This window comes from Thalassophryne amazonica, chromosome 14, assembly GCF_902500255.1.
Source record: "Thalassophryne amazonica chromosome 14, fThaAma1.1, whole genome shotgun sequence".
Classification (NCBI taxonomy): Eukaryota; Metazoa; Chordata; class Actinopteri; order Batrachoidiformes; family Batrachoididae; genus Thalassophryne; species Thalassophryne amazonica.
In genome coordinates, this window is record NC_047116.1 from 63669783 (window position 1) to 63694458 (window position 24676).

At 42.4% G+C, this 24676-nt stretch overlaps 1 protein-coding gene across 1 annotated transcript in view; it reads left to right on the plus strand.

Annotated features, from left to right (window-relative positions):
* lrp1bb (low density lipoprotein receptor-related protein 1Bb) overlaps positions 1–24676 on the plus strand; it is a 1555752-nt gene that overhangs the window by 964947 nt on the left and 566129 nt on the right. The window contains exons 36-39 of the mRNA XM_034186395.1: positions 4929–5063; positions 20641–20770; positions 22928–23054; positions 23209–23360. Of these exons, the coding sequence (XP_034042286.1) occupies positions 4929–5063; positions 20641–20770; positions 22928–23054; positions 23209–23360 (544 nt within the window). The remainder of the gene's footprint in view (positions 1–4928; positions 5064–20640; positions 20771–22927; positions 23055–23208; positions 23361–24676) is intronic.

Below are 24676 nucleotides of genomic sequence, written 5' to 3' on the forward strand. Positions count from 1 at the left end.
ATGCAACTGATGGCTAAAGTTGCTTTTGCATTTTTACTGAATAATGTGTCAGACATCCACTGACATGGCAAGAACTATTGTATACTAGGAATACATTGGAACTTACAAAAATGTAAAAAAAACAGCTACCCAATTTGCCAATCTCAGCACTCATTGGGCATGATGAAAGTCATACATGTTGAATAGAGTGTCAAGAGTGTCATGTTGAAGAGCTACATGTAGACAGACAAAATCATTCACATTCACATGCTCACTTATGGTCAGTTTAAAGTCTCCAATTCACCTAACTTGTATGTCTCTGGAGATGGAAGGAAGCCAGAGCACCTGGAGGCAACACAGACAGACACGGGGAGAACGTACAAACTCCACACAGAAAGGACCAAGTGGAAAACAATTCCTTGACCTTGCTGACAGGCAGCAGTGCTAACCACTATCTACCATGCTGCCCCATCTAATTCAATGATACTATAATATGCTGGTCTGTGTGGTCTTGATGTTTAATCAGTTCTGCCCAAAATGGAATCTTTACATCCTTTATGAACACAAAACCCTTCTCCATATTCTCTCCAAACTGTTTGAGTTAATTGGTTCTTTTCTTGAGTTTGATTTTTAAAGCCCACTCAAAGTCAAAGTTCAGGTGACTAATTAAAAAGATGAGAATTGCATAGTGCCACACTAAAGCACCAGCATATCACACCAACATTTCCCTTTGCCCCCTCTTCCTCGACCCCTGTCCACCTCAACACAAAGGAAGAATGGCAGCTCTGAGTCAAGTTGGAGCCCTTCCACACTTTGAAGGGCTCTCCATCTTGGAAAAAACAATCCTACTATAATTTGATTCTAGCCTGCATTTCTTGATTACATGCTTTGGTAGCCTTAGGACATGGTTTCTTGAGGGCAGTAATTTGAAAGTCTTTGTTATCCACCATCCGGCATGCATAGTGCTATGTGTGCAGTCACTTATTATTGCCTCTTTACAAATGTGGTGATGGTCAACAGTTTCACAGGGTGGAACTCACATGATCTAAGTGTAAATTTGTGGCTGGTCTGAATATGAAAGCAAGCAGTAGAAAAGCTCTTACATCACACACAGAGGGAGTGTTGCTTCATTCTCTGCACAGAATGCCACAAAAGCATCATTACATTGGGAGAGTTGCAGCTGTCTAATGTTTAAAATGTCATTTATAGGATTTTTAACAGGAACTATTAGTATATGTACAACTCATACCTTGACATCCCCAATCTATATTACTGGGATAAAAATATTGACCTTGGTCTGTGACTTTGACTTTTGTCTTTGGGTGACCCTTAGCCATTTCCCCAAGATTGGTCCAAATCAGATAAAAACTCTTTCAGGTATTTGATCACACTTGGAAAGATATGTAGGACCAGAACAATGCATCCCCCCATTTAGGGCCATAAACATTCGGTCTTGTCTAAACCACCCTAAGGACATGTCATTTTGCAGAAATGAACTGAAGGGCCCCTTCACACATAGTGTGAAGTTTGGACGACGTTTGGACGAAAATGGCGAAACAGCACGAAACATTTCAAAAGTTTGTGCATGCACTGGTGTTCATCGAGCAGCAACAGTGCCAGGTGCAGCACATGGCGCCGCTTATGTGGAAGAAATAAAAACCAGCTGGTACGTGTGGAACCACATTGTGCTGCTTATGTGGAACAAATAAAAAAATAAAAATCAGCCAGTACGTGTGGGACCACATCGCGCATGTGCTCTGATGTCCACATATACTGGTCAGGTGCGTCCAGTCAGCAGCATGTGTGTTCTGCCCGACAAGTGTGTCTTGTGGACGGCGCGCTGCTGTACAAACACCGTGTCACGTGGAACAGAGCTCACATGGGTGATGTACGGGCAGATCGCACGCTGCATGTTTTCATCTGACGGTCCGTTTCAACCTGGGGGGGCTGTCAGTGTCCGCTCTGTGTGTGCGCTCACTTGCTGCAGCTTGTTGCCACCACGGCAATATATGTTTTTACTTATGTTCACGTAAATACAGCAATCAGACACACGCGTCTCACAGTGGACAGTTGTTAGTCCACGACTGTCCAAACACAGTAGGTGTTGTGTAGCTGGAATGTCCAGAATGACAGATCACCACAGCTGCTTCTGTCAGAAGCCATGCCTCCCGTGAGTGGAGCACACACAGCCACGTGTCAGTGTGTGTGTTTGCACAGTCACACTCATGGGGAACTTAGATTTCACAGCAGTACAGCGGTGATTTCCGCAGTGTGTTGTGCGAGTGGCCACATATTTTCTAAGTGCCATGTAAGCGGTGTTAGGTGTTCGTGCGTGTCACCTGGAATTTGGCCGGCACCTGCTGCGAGAGGTTGCGATGGGTTTGCACAGCGCACACTCTGTCTTTCAGGCGCTTGTGTGCGCACATAATTGTAGCAAAAGGTGTACGAGGCGTTGGCAACAGGGATGACATTACACCGTTTGCACATGATTCCTGCGTCATGCGCACTAAGTGTGCACTTCGTCCAAACTTCGCACTATATGTGAAGGGGCCCGAGGATAATTTGTCATAGCCTACAACTTTCAAGCTGTACTGTGCATGCCTGAATATATACATACCAGTTATATTCATATGTAGTCAGATAAAAAAAGTATTTGGGATTTTCTTTCAAGGAAAAAATATTGAAGCTTTCATAATGTACAGTATGTACTTATGTAGTTGACCTTGAAATTGAGCCACATCCTGGAGCACAAAGTGCAAGTCATTTTTGTGAGGGTTTCTTTTTCCAAGAACGGCCAAGAGAGCCTCAAATCTGAGTCACGCCAAGGGTCAAAAGCAAACTTTACATTTGACCACAGCTTTTGCAAAGGAGGAAATAAGATGACACCAAGCCAACATTAGACATTGGCCATCTTAGAAAGAGATTGCAGATTGTTCTCCTTTTTATGATTTGGTGCATGTGAACATGCAAATATGCCACTAAGCCCAGCCAAGAGCAGCAGGTGATAGCTCACGCATATCATTTACATGCGATTATAGAAAGCAGACTGCCAGACCATAAAAAGTTGAAAGCACTCCAGCTGGATGCTGTTTTGTGTGAGATGTGTGTTAACAGAGTGTGAAGACAGCAGAAACATGAATGTGCCAATAAACATGTAACACCACCTACCCTCCTAACAGCCTGTGCAGGACTCAGCTGACAGGTATGCACACAAATAAATACGTATATATAACGCACTGTAGCTGATTTGCACACCATTTAATATTCTTACGCAACAGGATTACAAACATGTGAAGTGGTCTATATTTGTTTCCCCACACCATGTTTTGCATGAAGCAATATACCGCCCTGTAAATTTTAACCAGTAACTATATTTTCAGTTGAGGCAATATACGAGGTCTGTTAGAAAAGTATCCAACCTTTTTATTTTTTTCAAAAACCTGATGGATTTGAATCATCTGTGCTTGCATGAGCCAACCTTGAACCTTCGTGCGCATGCGTGAGTTTTTTCACGCCTGTCGATTGCGCCATTTGCTTGTTAGCAGCCTTTGTGTGAGGATGGGTGGAGTCTGTCGTCGTTTTTTCTTTGCAAGGAAAATGGCGGAACGACTGGAGCAGCGCGACTGGATCAAATTTTGCCAGAAACTGGGCGACAGCCAGGTGGAAACCATTTGGATTATTCACACGGCTTTCGGTGACGATCCTCTGGGCATCACACAGATTAAGGAGCAGTACAACCGGTTTAAAGACGTCCGCACAACGGTGGAGAGCGCGCCGCGCACCGGGCAGCCATCAACATGCTGAAATGACCAGATCATTTCCAAAGTGAACACTGTGGTGATGTGGGACCGTCGTGTGACTATCCGAAAATTGTGGAAGAGGTGGACATCAGCACTTTTTCAGCACATTCCACTGTGACAGAAGATTTTGCCATGAAAAGAGTTGCAGTGAAATTCATCGGCACGAAGCTGATGGTGCAGCAAAAGCGCCTTCGTGTTGATGCCTCACAGGACATGTTGTGACATGCTCACCTCGTCCACACTTTCTCGGATAGTCACACGACTGAAAAGCCACCGAAAGCCTCTGAATCTTCCGAATGGTGGACGAGCTGGGCATGTCACAACATGTCCTGTGAAGCTTCAACACGAAGGCCCTTTTGCTGCGCCATCAGCTTCGTGCTGATGAATTTCGCTGGAACTCTTTTCATGGCAAAATTTTCTGTCACAGTGGAATGTGGCGAAAAAGTGCTGATGTCCACCTCTTCCACAATTTCTCGGATAGTCACACGACGCTCCCACATCACCACAACGTTCACTTTGAAAATGATCCACTCATTTCAGCATGTTGACGGCCGCCCGGAGCGTGGCTCGCTCTCCACCATTGTGCGGATGTCTTTAAACCGGTGGTACCGCTCCTTAATCTGTGTGATGCCCATAGGATCGTCACTGAAAGCCGTCTGAATAATCCGAATGGTTTCCACCTGGCTGTCGCCCAGTTTCTGGCAAAATTTGATGCAGTCGTGCTGCTCCAGTCATTCCGCCATTTCCTTTCAAAGAAAAAACGACGAGAGACTCCACCCATCCTCACACAAAGGCTGCTTACAAGCAAATGACGCAATCAACAGGCGTGAAAAAACTCACGCATGCGCACAAAGGTTCATGGTTGGCTCATGCAAGCACACGTGATTCAAATCCATCAGGTTTTTGATAAAAATAAAAAGGTCGGATACTTTTCTAACAGATCTCGTATGCCATTACAGACCTGTGCATGAGCCATGTGGATATCTCCAACAGCATACTTTATAGTCTCACATCACATTTGGTGAAATGGGCCATACTGCAGTTAATTGAGCTTTCAAAAGCTGCATTGTTTGAGGGCATAAATACTGTTTTGGCAGCTGCATTCATCCAATTTTCTTCTTGCCATTAACTGGATGATGTGTTTCACAGGTAATGACACTGTATACTGGACAGACATGGGCCTGAACAGAATTTCCAGAGCCAAGCGTGATCAGACCTGGAGAGAGGACATCATTACCACCGGCATCAGCAGAGTTGAAGGCATTGCTGTTGACTGGATTGCTGGTCAGTGTTCAGTCTTATTGAGTATGGCATTGTGTTATAGAAAGGTCACAAACTGCTGCTTAAAATTTGTGATATGGTGTACTGCTTCTCTAAAAGGTTAAGATTTGCTGTCTATGTGTCAAATTGTAGAAAATGCTTTCTCAGAGGAACTTTTTGTTATGTGGAAGACTGTGGTGGCCAGACACTCTTTTTTCCCCTGGACGGGTCCATATTTTAGGTCCTCTATTTGTGACTTTGTTTGTGTGGAAAAAAATCCTGATTTGGCCCATATTTCAGACATTGCTCCCAGTGTGTAGTGAGTGCCTTGCATGGCAGCACCCTGACACAGGTGTGTGAGTGTATTTGTGAATGAGTGAATGCAAGGCATCACTGTAAAGCACTTTGTGCTTCTGATATAGATGGAAAAGCGCTATATAAATGCAGTCCATTTAGAAGCTTTAGATCCCAGGAACTTGCTTGCTGACTGGCAATGCATTTTTGGGATAAATCAAGAGTCCAGAGTTTCAGAGTGGGCTTTAGGAATGATCGTGTTTGTAACTGATGTGGCATTGCCATGGGCAGTGATTCACAATTGGAGCTTGCTTCTCTTGGTTTCTGAAGTGCACCTTGTTGTTGCATATTCATTGTCTTAACATTTCCTCCATCCATTTGTCCATCTGGCTGGCTGGTTGACCATCCATCCATCCATCCATCCATCCATCCATCCATCCATCCATCCATCCATCCATCCATCCATCCATCCATCCATCCATCCATCCATCCATCCATCCATCCATTTTCTATTTTCTATATCTGTTTATTCTAATTAAGGGTCTTGGGGGGCTGGAGCCTATGCACAGGCAAAGAGTGAGAGTGAGCATAAGGGATAAAGGGCATGGGATACCTTGCAAGAGAGCATACTTTAGCAAGAGAAAGCAAGATAGCTGAAGACACAAGTATGCTGCAGTGAGACAGAGAATTACGAGAGACAATATGAGAAAGTGAGCAATAGTAGGAAGGAATGTGGATGTTGCTGAGCATGTAAACAAAGTGCACATGAGACAGAGCACTTGAAAGACAACACAAGAGATTCACAGGAAGAAATGCAGGAGAAAGAGCAAAAGTGTGTGTGTGTGTGTGAGAGAGAGAGAGAAAGAGAGAGAGAGAGAGAGAGAGAGAGACAGAGAGAGACCATGCAACAGTGAGAAGCTTGCAGGAGAAAGAGCACAAGAGAATGAGATGTATGCTTCAGATAGTGCATGCAGTAAAAGAGAATGCATGGCAGAAAGCATAAGATATGATGACAGTGAGCAAGAGTGCACAAAAGAGAGTGATAGAGCAAAAGAGAGAGGGAGTGGGTGGGGTGGAGAGACCAAGGGCTCTATATTCCACGTCTTGGAAAGCATTATTGGTAGCTTCCATCCAACAGAGCAATAGCTTTTCCACTCTCAGTGCCCACATCCTCGAAATTACATGTCCCAGTGATTCAGTGAATATGAAATATGAACAGTTTTTACCTTACTGTGAACAGTGCTGCAAAAGACGCATCTTATGGCCCCTTCACATATAACATGAAGTTGGGTGAATGAGGCCAAACAGGACGAAAAAGGCCAAATGGGCAAAACCCGAAAAAAATACAGCTGCAGTTAGGAGGGATAGACTGTCGGAACACCATGGACAAATGCTATAGGATCCCACAGCGATGGCTTCCTGCATGATCGTGTGCATGCTCACAAACACAGTGTGACCACGGCGAGAGGTGTAATACCACATCACACTCTCACAGCAGCGGAGGATATTAAATGTTGTACAAATGTCCATAATTCAAAGAATTTTGTAAGGACAAAATAATGAGAGACCATAGAACATTATAAGAACAATAAATGTACCATTTACAGTGGGGTAAAAAAGTATTTAGTCAGTCCTTGATTGTGCATGTTCCCCTATTTAGAAAGATGACAGAGGTCTGTAATTTTCATCATAGGTACACTTCAACTATGAGAGACAAATTGAGAAAAAAAGATTCTGGAAATCATGTTGTAGAATTTTTAAAGAATTTATTTGTAAGTTATGGTGGAAAATAAGTATTTGGTCAATAGTATATAGTTTAACTCAATACTATGTAACATAATCTTTGTTGGCAATGACAGAGGTCAAACGTTTCCTGTAAGTCTTAACCAGGTTTGCACACACAGTAGCTGGTATTTCAGACCATTCCTCCATGCAGATCTCCTCCAGAGCAGTGATGTTTTGGGGCTGTCACTGGACAACACGGACTTTCAACTCCCTCCACAAATTTTCTATGGGGTTGAGGTCTGGAGACTGGCTTGGCCACTCCTTCATTGCCCGAGCGGTGTGTTTGGGATTATTGTCATGGTGGAAGACCCAGCCACGTTGCATCTTCAATGCTCTCACTGATGGAAGGAGGTTTTGGCTTAAAATCTCATGATACGTGGCCCCATTCATTATTGCCTTAACATGGATCAGTCGTCCTGTCCCATTTGCAGATAAACAGCCCCAACGCATGATGTTTCCACCCCAGTGCTTCACAGTAGGTATGGTGTTCTTGGGATGCAGCTCAGCACTCATCTTATTCCAAACAACTAGTTGAGTTTTTAACTTAAAGTTCTATTTTGGTTTCAGCTAACCACATGATATTCTCCCAATCCTCTTCTGGATCATCCATATGCTCTCTGGCAAACTTCAGATGGACCTGGACATGTCCTGGCTTAAGCAAGGGTAAACACCTGGAAGCTGAAAGAGGAAGACTGTTGTGTGAAATTTAGTGAGCAGGTGAGAGAAGCACTGGTTGGAGAGGAAGCAATTTTGGACAACTGGAAAACTGCAGATGTGGTGAGGGAGACAGCTAGGGCAGTACTGGGTATGACATCTGGACAGTGGAAGGAAGACAAGGAGACTTGGTGGTTGAATGAAGAGGTCCAGGAAAGCATAAGGAGAAAGAGGTTGGTGAAAAGGTTTTGGGATAGTTGGAGAGATGAAGAAAGTAGACAGGAGTACAAGGAGATGCGACGTAAGGCAAAAAGAGAAGTGGCAAAAGCAAAGGAAAAGGCATATTGCGAGCTGTACAAGATGTTGAATAGTAAGGAAGGAGAAAAGGACTTGTATCGATTGGCCAGACAAAGGGACAGAGCTGGAAAGGATGTGCAGCAGGTTAAGGTGGTAAAAGATGCACATGGTAATGTGCTGACACGTAAGGAGTGTGTGCTGAGAAGGTGGAGGGAATCTTTTGAAGAGCTGATGTACACTCAACAAAAATATAAACGCAACACTTTTGGTTTTGCTCCCATTTTGTATGAGATGAACTCAAAGATCTAAAACTTTTTCCACATACACAATATCACCATTTCCCTCAAATATTGTTCACAAACCAGTCTAAATCTGTGATAGTGAGCACTTCTCCTTTGCTGAGATAATCCATCCCACCTCACAGGTGTGCCATATCAAGATGCTGATTAGACACCATGATGGTGCACAGGTGTGCCTTAGACTGCCCACAATAAAAGGCCACTCTGAAAGGTGCAGTTTTATCACACAGCACAATGCCACAGATGTCGCAAGATTTGAGGGAGCGTGCAATTGGCATACTGACAGCAGGAATGTCAACCAGAGCTGTTGCTTGTGTATTGAATGTTCATTTCTCTACCATAAGCCGTCTCCAAAGGCGTTTCAGATAATTTGGCAGTACATCCATCCAGCCTCACAACCGCAGACCACGTGTAACCACACCAGCCCAGGATCTCCACATCCAGCATGTTCACCTCCAAGATCGTCTGAGACCAGCCACTCGGACAGCTGCTGGAACAATCGGTTTGCATAACCAAAGAATTTCTGCACAAACTGTCAGAAACCGTCTCAGGGAAGCTCATCTGCATGCTCGTCGTCCTCATCGGGGTCTCGACCTGACTCCAGTTCGTCATCGTAACCGATTTGAGTGGGCAAATGCTCACATTTGCTGGCATTTGGCACGTTGGAGAGGTGTTCTCTTCACGGATGATGCGAAGGAGATGTGTTGCACTGTATGAGGCAAATGGTGGTCACACCAGATACTGACTGGTATCCCCCCCCCAATAAAACAAAACTGCACCTTTCAGAGTGGCCTTTTATTGTGGGCAGTCTAAGGCACACCTGTGCACTAATCATGGTGTCTAATCAGCATCTTGGTATGGCACACCTGTGAGGTGGGATGGATTATCTCAGCAAAGGAGATGTGCTCACTATCACAGATTTAGACTGGTTTGTGAACAATATTTGAGGGAAATGGTGATATTGTGTATGTGGAAAAGTTTTAGATCTTTGAGTTCATCTCATACAAAATGGGAGCAAAACCAAAAGTGTTGCGTTTATATTTTTGTTGAGTATATGAAGAAAAGGAGCGAGAGAAAAGGCTGGATGAAGTGGTGAGAGTAAGTCAGGAAGTACAAGATATTAGTAAGGAAGAAGTGAGGGCTGCTATGAAGAGGATGAAAAGTGGAAAGGCAGTTGGTCCAGATGACATGACAGTGGAGGCATGGAAATGTCTTGGAGAGATGGCAGGGGAGTCTCTAACCAGATTGTTTAATAACATCTTGGAAAGTGAGAGGATGCCTGAGGAGTGGAGACGATGTGTGCTGGTTCCTATTTTCAAGAACAAGGGTGATGTGCAGAGCTGCAGTAACTACAGAGGCATAAGGTTGATCAGCCACAGCATGAAGTTATGGGAAAGAGTAGTAGAAGCTAGGCTTAGAAAAAAAGTGAAGATCTGTGAGCAGCAGTATGATTTCATGTCTAGAAAGAGCACTACAGATGCAATGTTTGCTCTGAGAATACTGTTGGAGAAGTACAGAGAAGGCCAGAAAGAGTTACATTGTGTGTTTGTGGACTTAGAAAAAGCTTATGATAGGGTGCCAATAGAAGAGCTGTGGTATTATATGAGGAAGCCTGGAGTGGGAGAGAAGTATGTTAGGGTAGTGCAGGACATGTACAAGAATAGTGTGGCAGCGGTGAGCTGCACAGTAGGAATGACAGACTCATTCAAGGTGGATGTGAGATTACACCAAGGATCAGCTCTGAGTCCTTTCTTGTTTGCAGTGGTGATGGACAGGTTGACAGATGAGATCACACAGGAGTCCCCATGGACTATAATGTTTGCAGCTGACATTGTGATCTGCAGTGAGAGTGGAGAGCAAGTTGAGTCTAGTCTGGAGAGGTGGAAATATCCTTTGGAGAGAAGAGAAATGAAAGTCAGTAGAAGCAAGACTGAGTACATGTGTGTGAATCAAATCAAATCAATTTTATTTATATAGCACCAAATCACAACAAACAGTTGCCTCAAGGCGCTTTATATTGTAAGGCAAAAGCCATACAATAATTGCAGAAAAACCCCAATGGTCAAAACGACCCCCTGTGAGCAAGCACTTGGCAACAGTGGGAAGGAAAAACTCCCTTTTAACAGGAAGAAACCTCCAGCAGAACCAGGCTCAGGGAGGGCCAGTCTGCTGCTGGGACTGGTTGGGGCTGAGGGGAGAGAATCAGGAAAAAGACATGCTGTGGAAGAGAGCAGAGATCAATCACTAATGATTAAATGCAGAGTGGTGCATACAGAGCAAAAAGAGAAAGAAATACTCAGTGCATCATGGGAACCCCCCAGCACTCTAAGTCTATAGCAGCATAACGAAGGGATGGTTCACGGTCACCTGATCCAGCCCTAACTATAAGCTTTAGCAAAAAGGAAAGTTTTAAGCCTAATCTTAAAAGTAGAGAGGGTGTCTGTCTCCCTGATCCGAATTGGGAGCTGGTTCCACAGGAGAGGAGCCTGAAAGCTGAAGGCTCTGCCTCCCATTCTACTCTTAAAAACCCTAGGAACTACAAGTAAGCCTGCAGTCTGAGAGTGAAGCGCTCTATTGGGGTGATATGGTACTATGAGGTCCCTAAGATAAGAATGTTAAATTCTATTCTAGAATGAACAGGAAGCCAATGAAGAGAAGCCAATATGGGTGAAATGTGCTCTCTCCTTCTAGTCCCTGTCAGTACTCTAGCTGCAGCATTTTGAATTAACTGAAGGCTTTTCAGGGAACTTTTAGGACAACCTGATAATAATGAATTACAATAGTCCAGCCTAGAGGAGATAAATGCATTAATTAGTTTTTCAGCATCACTCTGAGACAAGAACTTTCTAATTTTAGAGATATTAAGCAAATGCCAAAAAGCAGTCCTACATATGTGCTTAATATGCGCATTGAAGGACATATCCTGATCAAAAATGACTCCAAGATTTCTCACAGTATTACTAGAGGTCAGGGTAATGCCATCCAGAGTAAGGATCTGGTTAGACACCATGTTTCTAAGATTTGTGGGGCCAAGTACAATAACTTCAGTTTTATCTGAATTTAAAAGCAGGAAATTAGAGGTCATCCATGTCTTTATGCCTGTAAGACATTCCTGCAGTTTAACTAATTGGTGTGTGTCCTCTGGCTTCATGGATAGATAAAGCTGGGTATCATCTGCGTAACAATGAAAATTTAAGCAATGCTTTCTAATAATACTGCCTAAGGGAAGCATGTATAAAGTGAATAAAATTGGTCCTAACACAGAACCTTGTGGAACTCCATAATTAACCTTAGTCCGTGAAGAAGACTCCCCATTTGCATGAACAAATTTTAATCTATTAGATAAATATGATTCAAACCACCGCAGCGCAGTGCCTTTAATACCTATGGCATGCTCTAATCTCTGTAATAAAATTTTATGGTCAACAGTATCAAAAGCAGCACTGAGGTCTAACAGGACAAGTACAGAGATGAGTCCACTGTCTGAGGCCATAAGAAGGTCATTTGTAACCTTCACTAATGCTGTTTCTGTACTATGATGAATTCTAAAACCTGACTGAAACTCTTCAAATACACCATGCCTCTGCAGATGATCAGTTAGCTGTTTTACAACTACCCTTTCAAGAATTTTTGAGAGAAAAGGAAGGTTGGAGATCGGCCTATAATTAGCTAAGATAGCTGGGTCAAGTGATGACTTTTTAAGTAATGGTTTAATTACTGCCACCTTAAAAGCCTTTGGTACATAGCCAACTAATAAAGATAGATTGATCATATTTAAGATCGAAGCATTCATTAATGGTAGGGCTTCCTTGAGCAGCCTGGTAGGAATGGGGTCTAATAGACATGTTGATGGTTTGGAGGACGTAACTAATGAAAATAACTGAGACAGAACAATCGGAGAGGAAGAGTCTAACCAAATACTGGCATTACTGAAAGCAGCCAAAGATAACAATATGTCTTTGGGATGGTTATGAGTAATTTTTTCTCTAATAGTTAAAATTTTATTAGCAAAGAAAGTCAAGAAGTCATTACTAGTTAAAGTTAAAGGAATACTCGGCTCAATAGAGCTCTGACTCTTTGTCAGCCTGGCTACAGTGCTGAAAAGAAACCTGGGGTTGTTCTTATTTTCTTAAATTAGTGATGAATAGTAAGATGTCCTAGCTTTACGGAGGGCTTTTTTATAGAGCAACAGACTCTTTTTCCAGGCTAAGTGATCTTCTAAATTAGTGAGATGCCATTTCCTCTCCAACTTATGGGTTATCTGCTTTAAGCTGTGAGTTTGTGAGTTATACCACGGAGTCAGGCACTTCTGATTTAAGGCTCTCTTTTTCAGAGGAGCTACAGCATCCAATGTTGTGCTTAATGAGGATGTAAAACTACTGACGAGATAATCTATCTCACTCACAGAGTTTAGGTAGCTCTCTGCACTGTGTTAGTATATGGCATTGGAGAACATAACACAGAAGGAATCATATCCTTAAACCTAGTTACAGCGCTTTCCAAAAGACTTCTACTGTAATGAAACTTATTCCCCACTGCTGGATAGTCCATTAAATAAATGTAAATGTCATTAAGAAATGATCAGACAGAATGGGGTTTTCAGGGAATACTGTTAAGTCTTCCATTTCCATACCATAAGTCAGAACAAGATCTAAAGTATGGTTAAAGTGGTGGGTGGACTCATTTTCATTTTGAGCGAAGCCAATTGAGTCTAATAATAGATTAAATGCAGTGTTGAGGCTGTCATTCTCAGCATCTATGTGGATGTTAAAATCGCCCACTATAATTATCTTATCTGAGCTAAGCACTAAGTCAGACAAAAGGTCTGAAAATTCACAGAGAAACTCACAGTAATGACCAGATGGACGATAGATAACAACAAATAAAACGTTTTTGGGACTTCCAATTTGGATAGACAAGACTAAGAGTCAAGCTTTCAAATAAATTAAAGCTCTGTCTGGGTTTTTGATTAATTAATAAGCTGGAGTGGAAGATTGCTGCTAATCCACCGCCTCTGCCCGTGCTACGAGCATTCTGGCAGTTAGTGTGACTTGGGAGTGTTGACTCATTTAAACTAACATATTCATCCTGCTATAACCAGGTTTCTGTAAGGCAGAATAAATCAATATGTTGATCAATTATTATATCATTTACTAACAGGGACTTAGAAGAGAGAGACCTAATGTTTAATAAACCACATTTTACTGTTTTAGTCTGTGGTGCAGTTGAAGGTGCTATATTATTTTTTCTTTTTGAATTTTTATGCTTGAATAGATTTTTGCTGGTTATTGGTGGTCTGGGAGCAGGCACCGTCTCTACATGGATGGGGTATTGGGGGGATGGCAGGGGGAAAGAAGCTGCAGAGAGGTGTGTAAGACTACACCTCTGTTTCCTGGTCCCAACCCTGGATAGTCACGGTTTGGAAGGTTTAAAAAAATTTGCCAGATTTCTAGAAATGAGAGCTGCTCCATCCAAAGTGGGATGGATGCCGTCTCTCCTAACAAGACCAGGTTTTCCCCAGAAGCTTTGCCAATTATCTATGAAGCCCACCTCATTTTTTGGACACCACTCAGACAGCCAGCAATTCAAGGAGAACATGCGGCTAAACATGTCACTCCCGGTCCGATTGGGGAGGGGCCCAGAGAAAACTACAGAGTCTGACATTGTTTTTGCAAAGTTACACACCGATTCAATGTTAATTTTAGTGACCTCTGATTGGCGTAACCGGGTGTCATTACTGCCGACGTGAATTACAATCTTACCAAATTTACGCTTAGCCTTAGCCAGCAGTTTCAAATTTCCTTCAATGTCGCCTGCTCTGGCCCCCAGAAGACAATTGACTATGGTTGCTGGTGTCGCTAACTTCACATTTCCCAAAACAGAGTCGCCAATAACCAGAGTTTGATCCTCCGCGGATGTGTTGCCGAGTGGGGAAAAACGATTAGAGATGTGAACGGGCTGGTGATGTACAGGGGGCTTCTGTTTAGGACTACGCTTCCTCCTTACAGTCACCCAGCCGGCCTGCTTTCCCGGCTGCTCAGGATCTGCTGGGGGACAGCTAACGGCAGCTAAGCTACCTTGATCCTCACCAACTACAGGGGCCTGGCTAGATTTTCCAAGGTGTGGAGCGGAATGTGAATGGGAGGGAGCCCAGTGGAATAGTGCAGTTACAAGGAGTAGACGTGGTCAAAGTAGATGAGTTTAATTATTTGTGGTCAACTGTTCAATGTAATGGAGAATATGGTAAAGAGGTGAAGAAGAGAGTGCAGGCAGGGTGGAGTGGGTGGAGAAAGATGGCAGGAGTGATTTGTGACCAAAGAATATCAGCAAGAGTGAAGGGGAAAGTTTACAAGACAGTAGTGAGACCAGCTATATTGTACGGTTTAGAGACGGTGGCACTAACAAAAAGACAGGAGGAGGAGCTGGAGGTGGCACAGCTGAAGATGTTGAGATTCTCTTTGGGAGTGACGATAACGGACAAGATTAGGAATGAACATATCAGAGGGACAGCTCAGGTAGGACGGTTTGGAGACAAAGTCAGAGAGGCGAGATTGAAATGGTTTGGACATGTGCAGAGGAGGGAACCAGGGTATATAGGGAAAACGATGTTGAGGATAGAGCCACCAGGCAGGAGGAGAAGAGGGAGACCAAAGAGGAGGTTTATGGATGTGCTGAGGGAGGACATGCAGGTGGTTGGTGTGACAGAGGAAGATACAGAGGACAGGGTGAGATGGAAACGATTGATCTACTGTGGCGACCCCTAACGGGAACAGCCGAAAGACAAAGAAGAAGAAGTTCTCATGATCATTTTGACCCCACAGGATGGGGTCAAAATGATATATGTCTTCCATTTTCTTACAATTGCTCCCACAGTTGATTAAGTCACACCAACCTGCTTGACTATTGTAGATTCAGTCTCCCCAGCCTGGTGCACATCTACAGTTTCCTTCCTGGTGTCCTTCGACAGCTCTTTGGTCTTGGCCATGGTTGAGTTTGGAGTCTGATTGTTTGAGGCTGTGGACGGGTGTCTTTTATACAGATGACGAGTTCCAACAGATGCCATTAATACAGGTAACAGGTGGAGGACAGAAGAGCTTCTTAAAGAAGAAGTTATAGGTCTGTGAGAGCCAGAAATCTTGCTTGTTTTTTATTGACCAAATACTTATTTTCCACCATAATTTTCAAATAAATTCTTTAAAAATCCTACAACATAATTTCCTGGAATTTTTTATTTTTTTTTCTCATTTTGTCTTTCATAGTTGAAGTGTACCAATGATGAAAATTACAGACCTCTCTTATCTTTCTAAGTAGGAGAACTTGCACAATCAGAGACTGACTAAATACTTTTTTACCCACTGTAAATGTAAGACAATCATGTTACTGTTAATGATGTTTAATTGGTGCCTGATGACTTGAGCTGGGACAGCATCTGTGTTGGATTAGAGGAAACAAATAGATCTCGTCTTGTTCATGAAAATCTTTAATTCCTATTATACAGAGCAGAGAATACAAGAATTATCATCCTCCCATTTCTTTTTGTTCATGAACCATGCCCATGGACGTAAACAAGGAATTAATGAAAATATATGAATGAGATGAAATGACATTAAATAAAAACATCCCTCCCTCCCTTGCACAAGCAGCGACTGGAGATCAGGCCCTCAAAGTTCACAGCTGCTGCGGGCCACCATGGTGTACCTCTGGCTGCATGGGCATAGCTGTTCACGCTGAGACTTGTCTGGGGGTGATCCAAAGGTGATCTTGGTTGTTTTTATTTTTCTCCTTGTCGTCATCGTTTGCAGACATGCATGCACCACCGTGCCTTGAAGATGGGTAATTGGGGCACATGTGACAATATGTGTTCCCCAGCTTTGCGTTTTGCTGATTTGGCAGCTGTGATGTGGAGCAACACAAGCTGCAGGACTGCAGTCACTACCCATGAGCTGTGGTCAGCTCCCTCCTTGCTTGATTTGGAATGGCATCTAACCCATGACATGATTTCATGTTTCTGTAATTATTGTATGCCTTTTGCCTTACAACATAAAGTGCCTTGGGGCAACTGTTTGTTGTGATTTGGCGCTATATAAATTCAATTGATTTGATTTGATGATTACATGTCAACCACGGTTCCCTGACAAACACATAACTGTAGTGGATGTGATCGCATGTGGCCATGTCAATATGGACATCACATCACAGATGAGCGACACGCGCCCCCTGTCCGGGGACAAAAGCACTCGCATGAATGGGCTCACAGGTCCAGGATGTAGGGCAAATGACCTACCCACGCTGGTCTATCAGTCAGGCTGTCACATGACGGACAGACTGTGTGGATGTTGCAGTTGTGTGTCACATGAGGTTCAGCAGGCCAGTGAGCTGTTTTTAATAGTTACCATGTCACTAGAGCCTGCCCACATATGTGCATCACAGTGGTATGTTGAGAGGTGATGTTCTTCATGGCACGATATGTATTCTCCAGCTTTGAGTTGCGATGACACAGCGATCAGGTGCGACATGATGATTGCCTTGGTGAACGTACATGTGATCATCTGAGGGCTTCGGTGCACCCATATGTGCTGGCATCATCTGACTGCCTCATTGGCGCACCTGGGCTGTGATTTGATGGCTTCACTGTGCTCACATGTGCTGGTATCATCTGTTTGCCTTGGTGGACACACCTGGGCCATGATGTGATGACTTTGGTGCGCCCACATGTACTGGCATCATCTGATTGCCTCAGTGGGTGTACATCGGCCATGATCATCAACGATCACATGTCACATGATGTGGCTATCCGGTCAGATGGAGCGCTAGCCGTGGGATGCCACGTTTATGGCGTTTATATGGGATCTATATGGAATTCATAAGGGATGACGTTTTTGTGAGCTGATGGTGGGAGCTGTCAGTGGGGTGTACAGCACAGGCTGCTGCATGTTTGTGTCCAAACTGTCCATTGCTGTTACAAACAGCTGGAGTAGCTGGGTTTTTATTTTTATCTCTGTTGTGGTGGTGTGGGCACGCTGCTGGCCAGTGATTCCACCTGCAGTGGGACACGCTGGATATGCTATGTTGGGTGTTCTAAAGCTGTCTGCTGTTCCATCATGGACATGATAGCTGTCCAGATGTGCATGCTGGGATGGGGGGTGTGGGGTGGGGGGGGCAGGACACATTTGCATGCCATTTGTGTTGCTCGGGGGCGGACATGACACACTGACCCACCTTTGAACTTTTACCACCTCGATCGCACCTTGACTTCACCTTGACAGTGGTGTCATGGTCACTACATTCATGCTGGCCACGCAAATCAATCAATCAATTCAATCAATTTTATTTATATAGAGCCAAATCACAACAAACAGTTGCCCCAAGGCACCTTATATTGTAAGGCAAGGCCATACAATAATTACGTAAAAACCACAACGGTCAAAACGACCCCCTGTGAGCAAGCACTTGGCGACAGTGGGAAGGAAAAACTCCCTTTTAACAGGAAGAAACCTCCAGCAGAACCAGGCACAGGGAGGGGCAGTCTTCTGCTGGGACTGGTTGGGGCTGAGGGAAAGAACCAGGAAAAAGACATGCTGTGGAGGGGAGCAGAGATCAATCACTAATGATTAAATGCAGAGTGGTGCATACAGAGCAAAAAGAGAAAGAAACACTCAGTGCATCATGGGAACCCCCCAGCAGTCTAAGTCTATAGCAGCATAACTAAGGGATGGTTCACGGTCACCTGATCCAGCCCTAACTATAAGCTTTAGTAAAAAGGAAAGTTTTAAGCCTAATCTTAAAAGTAGAGAGGGTGTCTGTCTCCCTGATCTGAATTGGGAGCTGGTTCCACAGGAGAGGAGCCTGAAAGCTGAAGGCTCTGCCTCCCATTCTACTCTTACAAACCCTAGGAACTACAAGTAAGCCTGCAGTCTGAAAGCGAAGCGCTCTATTGGGGTGATATGGTATGAGGTCCCTAAGATAAGTTGGGACCTGATTATTCAAAACCTTATAAGTAAGAAGAAGAATTTTAAATTCTATTCTAGAATTAACAGGAAGCCAATGAAGAGAGGCCAATATGGGTGAGATATGCTCTCTCCTTCTAGTCCCGGTTAGTACTCTAGCTGCAGCATTTTGAATTAACTGAAGGCTTTTCAGGGAACTTTTAGGACAACCTGATAATAATGAATTACAGTAGTCCAGCCTAGAGGAAATAAATGCATGAATTAGTTTTTCAGCATCACTCTGAGACAAGACCTTTCTAATTTTAGAGATATTGCGTAAATGCAAAAAAGCAGTCCTACATATTTGTTTAATACGCACTTTGAATGACATATCCTGATCAAAAATGACTCCAAGATTTGTCACAGTATTACTAGAGGTCAGGGTAATGCCATCCAGAGTAAGGATCTGGTTAGACACCATGTTTCTAAGATTTGTGGGGCCAAGTACAATAACTTCAGTTTTATCTGAGTTTAAAAGCCGGAAATTAGAGGTCATCCATGTCTTTATGTCTGTAAGACAATCCTGCAGTTTAGCTAATTGGTGTGTGTCCTCTGGCTTCATGGATAGGTAAAGCTGGATATCATCTGCGTAACAATGAAAATTTAAGCAATACCGTCTAATAATACTGCCTAAGGGAAGCATGTATAAAGTGAATAAAATTGGTCCTAGCACAGAACCTTGTGGAACTCCATAATTAACCTTAGTCTGTGAAAAAGATTCCCCATTTACATGAACAAATTGTAATCTATTAGATAAATATGATTCAAACCACCGCAGCGCAGTGCCTTTAATACCTGTGGCATGCTCTAATCTCTGTAATAAAATTGTATGGTCAACAGTATCAAAAGCAGCACTGAGGTCTAACAGAACAAGCACAGAGATGAGTCCACTGTCTGAGGCCATAAGAAGATCATTTGTAACCTTCACTAATGCTGTTTCTGTACTATGATGAATTCTAAAACCTGACTGAAACTCTTCAAATAGACCATTCCTCTGCAGATGATCAGTTAGCTGTTTTACAACTACCCTTTCAAGAATTTTTGAGAGAAAAGGAAGGTTGGAGATTGGCCTATAATTAGCTAAGATAGCTGGGTCAAGTGATGGCTTTTTAAGTAATGGTTTAATTACTGCCACCTTAAAAGCCTGTGGTACATAGCCAACTAATAAAGATAGATTGATCATATTTAAGATCGAAGCATTAAATAATGGTAGGGCTTCCTTGAGCAGCCTGGTAGGAATGGGGTCTAATAAACATGTTGATGGTTTGGATGAAGTAACTAATGAAAATAACTCAGACAGAACAATCTGAGAGAAAGAGTCATACTTTTCAACATACTTGATGACTCGCATACCTTTCAAAACACTACAGTGTTTTCTGGTACACACAGGGAAAACCACTCCCTTCCAAGAAACAAGTTACCTCTCAGTGGATGGTGAGTAGCAATGAGCTACAACTCAGTGAATGCAAGTTAATCTCCCATTGCTATTTTTAATGCCTGACTGTGTACATTTTTGTCACACACACACATACAAAAAAAAAAACAAAAAAAAAAAAACTGATACCCAGTTGGGGCCTGAAATATCGTGTAGCCAGTGGTAAAAGTAATATTTTAGAACACTGTGAGCAATCTGAAAAGTTTTACACTTGATTTAAAAATTTGTGATGTTGAGTTAAATCATGATCCACCAAATATGAGGATTTAAATATTAGAGACTGGGGGTACACTTCTCTAAAAAAGTGTAAAACTGGAGAAATGGTTACAATATACAGTAACTGGGACCTCCTGTTCGCTGAAGAGAAGCCTTTGTGTCATATTTGCCTGGAACATGAATGCCATTGAAAAGCATGTTGCACTCTTCAACAGAAGGCATTTTTAAGATGCAGAAGAAGACAATTTAGATTTTTAGCAAACTGGGAAAAATAAATAATCTTGTCATGGAATCATATGTGCTCAATGTTCATCAATATTTGGCTAAACTTAAATTTAAGTGTATGTATAATAACAGATAATACAGTTTCTTTCAAAGTTGGACCCCAGTTCCTCAGTTTTGAAATTGGGATGGAAACTGGAGAGAAAATTGGTGATGGGATACTGCACTCAAACACAGTGAAAGATGGCACCATCATTGACTGATTTTATGGTAGCACACCAATATGCCCATGACTAATTTGGTGACTAGCCGCATTGCTCCCGGTGTCCCAACAAGGAGGGTTAATGCTTTTTACACGATGTCATAATGATGGCTGATGAGTTACTGTTTTGCACATTCCTTCTTATGCACAGGAAACCTATACTGGACAGATCATGGCTTCAGCCTGATAGAAATATCCCGTCTAAATGGTGCATACCGCTCAGTGGTAATATCTGAAGGACTTGACCAGCCCAGGGCCATTGGTGTGCACCCACAGAAGGGGTAAGTTATGTCTGAGCACTGCAGTTTCAAAGTTCACACAATTTGACAGTTTTCTTTTACAGTGCGGTGGATAAATCATGTCTGTTCATACTGGTAAGAGACAAATTCCCCTGAAGGTGTACCTTCTGCATAGTCCTCTAGAAACTCTTATACCAAATGTGACAATAGCTTTCTTGTGAAAATGTTGGTGACTCTGTGACACCATGTAATTGTCATAAATATGATGGCAAAAAGCTCTGTGATGACCACTGCTGATGAATAATGGATTGATCACTGCTGAGCAGAACAAACATGCACAGAATATCTGTCGGCTGCAAGTCAGATTTAGTGCAGCAGTGCAACAAAAGAGTCTGCTGCTGTATCAGCCCACCTACAATGATTAAGTAACCAGTAAAGTGACCGTCAATGCAGCAGTTCTTCACTTCAGTATCCCAGGGAGAATTATGAACACGCTTCCTTTTAATGTTTGCTGATTTTTTCAAAGCTTTTGACAGCTACAGAGTTTTGTTTTGTCATTGCTGCAATAACTGGTTTTGCATCAGACCAGGAAAGTTATTGAAATGCTGTATTGTGTAAAAGGTTCATGCATGTGTATATATATATATATATATATATATATATTCATGGAGGGGTCTGAAATTTTCATCTTAGGTGCATGACCACTGTGAGAGACATAATCTAAAAAAAAAAAAAATCTGGAAATCACAATGTACGATTTTTTTAATAATTTATTTGTACGTTACTGCTGCAAATATGTATTTCAACACCTGTGAAAATCAATGTTAATATTTGGTACAGTAGCCTTTGTTTGCAGTTACAGAGGTCAAACGTTTTCAGTAGTTTTTCACCAGGTTTGCACACACTGCAGCAGGGATTTTGGCCCATTCCTCCACACATATCTTCTCTAGATCAGCCAGGTTACTGGGCTGTTGCTGAGAAACACAGAGTTTGAGCTCCCTCCAAAGATTTTCCATTGGGTTTAGGTCTGGAGACTGGCTAGGCTACTCTAGAACCTTGATATGCTTCTTACGGAGCCTCTCCTTGGTTATCCTGGCTGTGTGCTTCGGGTCATTGTCATGTTGGAAGACTCATCCACGACCCATCTTCAATGCTCTAACTGAGGGAAGGAGGTTGTTCCCCAAAATCTCGCAATACATGGCCCGGTCATCCTCTCCTTAATACAGTGGAGTCGTTCTGTCCCATGTGCAGAAAAACACCCCCCAAAGCATGATGCTTCCACCCCCATTCTTCACAGTAGGGACGGTGTTTTTGGGATGGTACTCAGCATTCTTCTTCCTCAAAACATGGCGAGTGGAATTAAGACCCAAAAGTTCTATTTTGGTCTCATCTGACCACATAACTTTCTCCCATGACTCCTCTGGATCATCCAAATGGTCATGGGCAAACTTAAGACGGGCCTGGGGCACCACCACAATGCCCTTGTGAAAAAGGTACAGCAGCGTCTGTACTTTTTAAGGTCACTGAGGAAGGTCAACCTGTCCCAGGAACTGCTGCTGTTCTTCTATAGGTGTTCTGTAGAGAGTGTCCTCACCAACAACATCTTGGTGTGGTACAGGAGCTGCTCTCAGGCTGACAAGAACGCTCTGGAGAGAGTCAGCAAGTCAGCACAGAACATCATAGGAGTGCAGCTGTCCTCTCTGTCAGACATCTATAACACTAGATGTCTGCGCAGGGCCAGAAGCATCAGCTTCGATGGTTCAAACCCCAGGCACAGCCTGTTCTCACTGCTGCCCTCAGGAAAGAGGTACCGGTCCATCAACGCCCGCACATCCAGACTCAACAACATGTTCTACCCAAGTGCAATACGGGTATTGAATGCACATTAGCCTACAGTCTGCACTATTCATTACATTTATTTTTTATAAAGGTGAATGCAATGAATAGCACAGACTTCTATTTATATACACCTACTGGCTCCTTTGTAAATACATGTATATATTCTTATTTGTCTTTTGTATATTTACTTTCACACCTTTGCACTATGGGAGTTGTCTTTTAATTTCGTTGTACTTTGTGTATAATGACAATAAAAGCATTCTATTCTAATATTTGTGGTAACATTGTAGTTGACTGAACATGTTTCATAGATTTCGTTTTCTTGTTAGTAAACTGTATCCTTACTACTGTTATGGACAGGTATCTTTTCTGGACTGAGTGGGGCCAGAGTCCATGCATAGGCCGCTCTCGCCTAGATGGTTCAGACCAGGTTACCTTGGTCAACTCTGGCATTATGTGGCCCAATGGAATATCGATAGACTACGAGGTACAGTCTATTGCACTAATACACTAATGCTGTCAGTGACCTCATTCCCACTCAGCGCTGCATACTTCTCACCTCATCTTAGTCTTTTGTGCTTTTAATATGAAGACCCCTGAGAGGATCACTGTGTGAAATGTATTTTGAAATTACTTTCTAGGAAAATAGATTATACTGGTGTGATGCCCGCACAGACAAGATCGAGAGGATCAACCTTGAGACGGGTGAGAACCGGGAGATTATACTGTCAGCGGCCAACGTAGACCTGTTCTCAGTAGCTGTGTTTGGGCCTTACATCTACTGGTCTGACAGGTAATTTATTTCCTTAAATGCTCATACTTGCCCCGGTGATCAAATTCTGCAATACTGACCGGGCATTAACCTCATCTTCAGAGGTCCCACATAAAGATATTAGCACTGCATTTTCACATAATGAAGGTAACCACTTAATTTTGTAAAGACTCCAATTATCAGTGTCACCAGCAGGGGCAGGTTCTTCCACAGCCTTTGGTAAAATTATGCACTTGCCTCATTTACACAGGAAAAACTAGAGCTATGAAAATTTGAAGGTCAAATATTTTCAGTATGTCTCCCCCCACCCCCCATCAGAGGTTTTCATCAGAGTTGCTCATGTCAGTTAATTTTGTGCAAGGGGTCATTTAACCATGAATGTGTAAGTTAAGGTTAAATAATAATAATAATAATAATAATAATACCCCATGTTTGTGTCCATACTGTCAGTTTTCATTTGCATTGCTATGTCACTGCTGGTACCTCCTCACCAGAAAGTTGTAGATTCAATCCCAACCTGAGTATTTTGTTTGGTTTGAATCTGGCAAAAAAAAAAAAAAATAAATAAAATAAAATAAAAATCATACATCAAAAATGCACATGCAAATAAATTACCAAGGATAGCACATAAAGTGTAAAACATACTTATTTCCCATGTGGAAGTAAGTCCTGATAACAATAAACAATGATACAAAAATAAATATGTAAGCAAAATAACAGGAATAGATAAAATGCAAAAATACAATGCCCCCCCAAAAAGTATCGGAGCACATATTTCACACATTTTAATTAGTTTATGCCATTTCAAAAACAAAACAAACAAACAAAAAAAAAAATGCAAAAAGTAAAAAAAAAAAAATCAAAAATGATCTTCCTTAAACTCAAACTGAAATCAAATTTTTCAATGTTTTTGAGAACTGTCAACTCCATACAGATTTACCATAGAATGCCATACTGTTGGTATTCTTCGTAACTGATGTAAATAAAGTTCATGTATCCATTCCCTGCCTTGTCTGAAGAAAATTTGCAATAACACTGATTATTTACAGGTATGCAAACCATCATCTTGGCTTTTATATTATTAGTTAACTTTTATCAAGTGGTATAGATTTGCTTTCAGATTGAGTTTAAGAAAGATAATTTTAGATTTTTCCTATTTCTTTGTATTTTTTGTATTTGAAATGGCATAAAAAAATTAAAATGTGTGAAATACCAAGTGGTCCAATATTCTGGAGGGCACTGTATATAATTGAAGAATAAAAATGACCTAAAATGCTATAATCAAAATTATATCAAACATATTAAAAGTGTGACATATTCTGAGAAATACGAGGTCT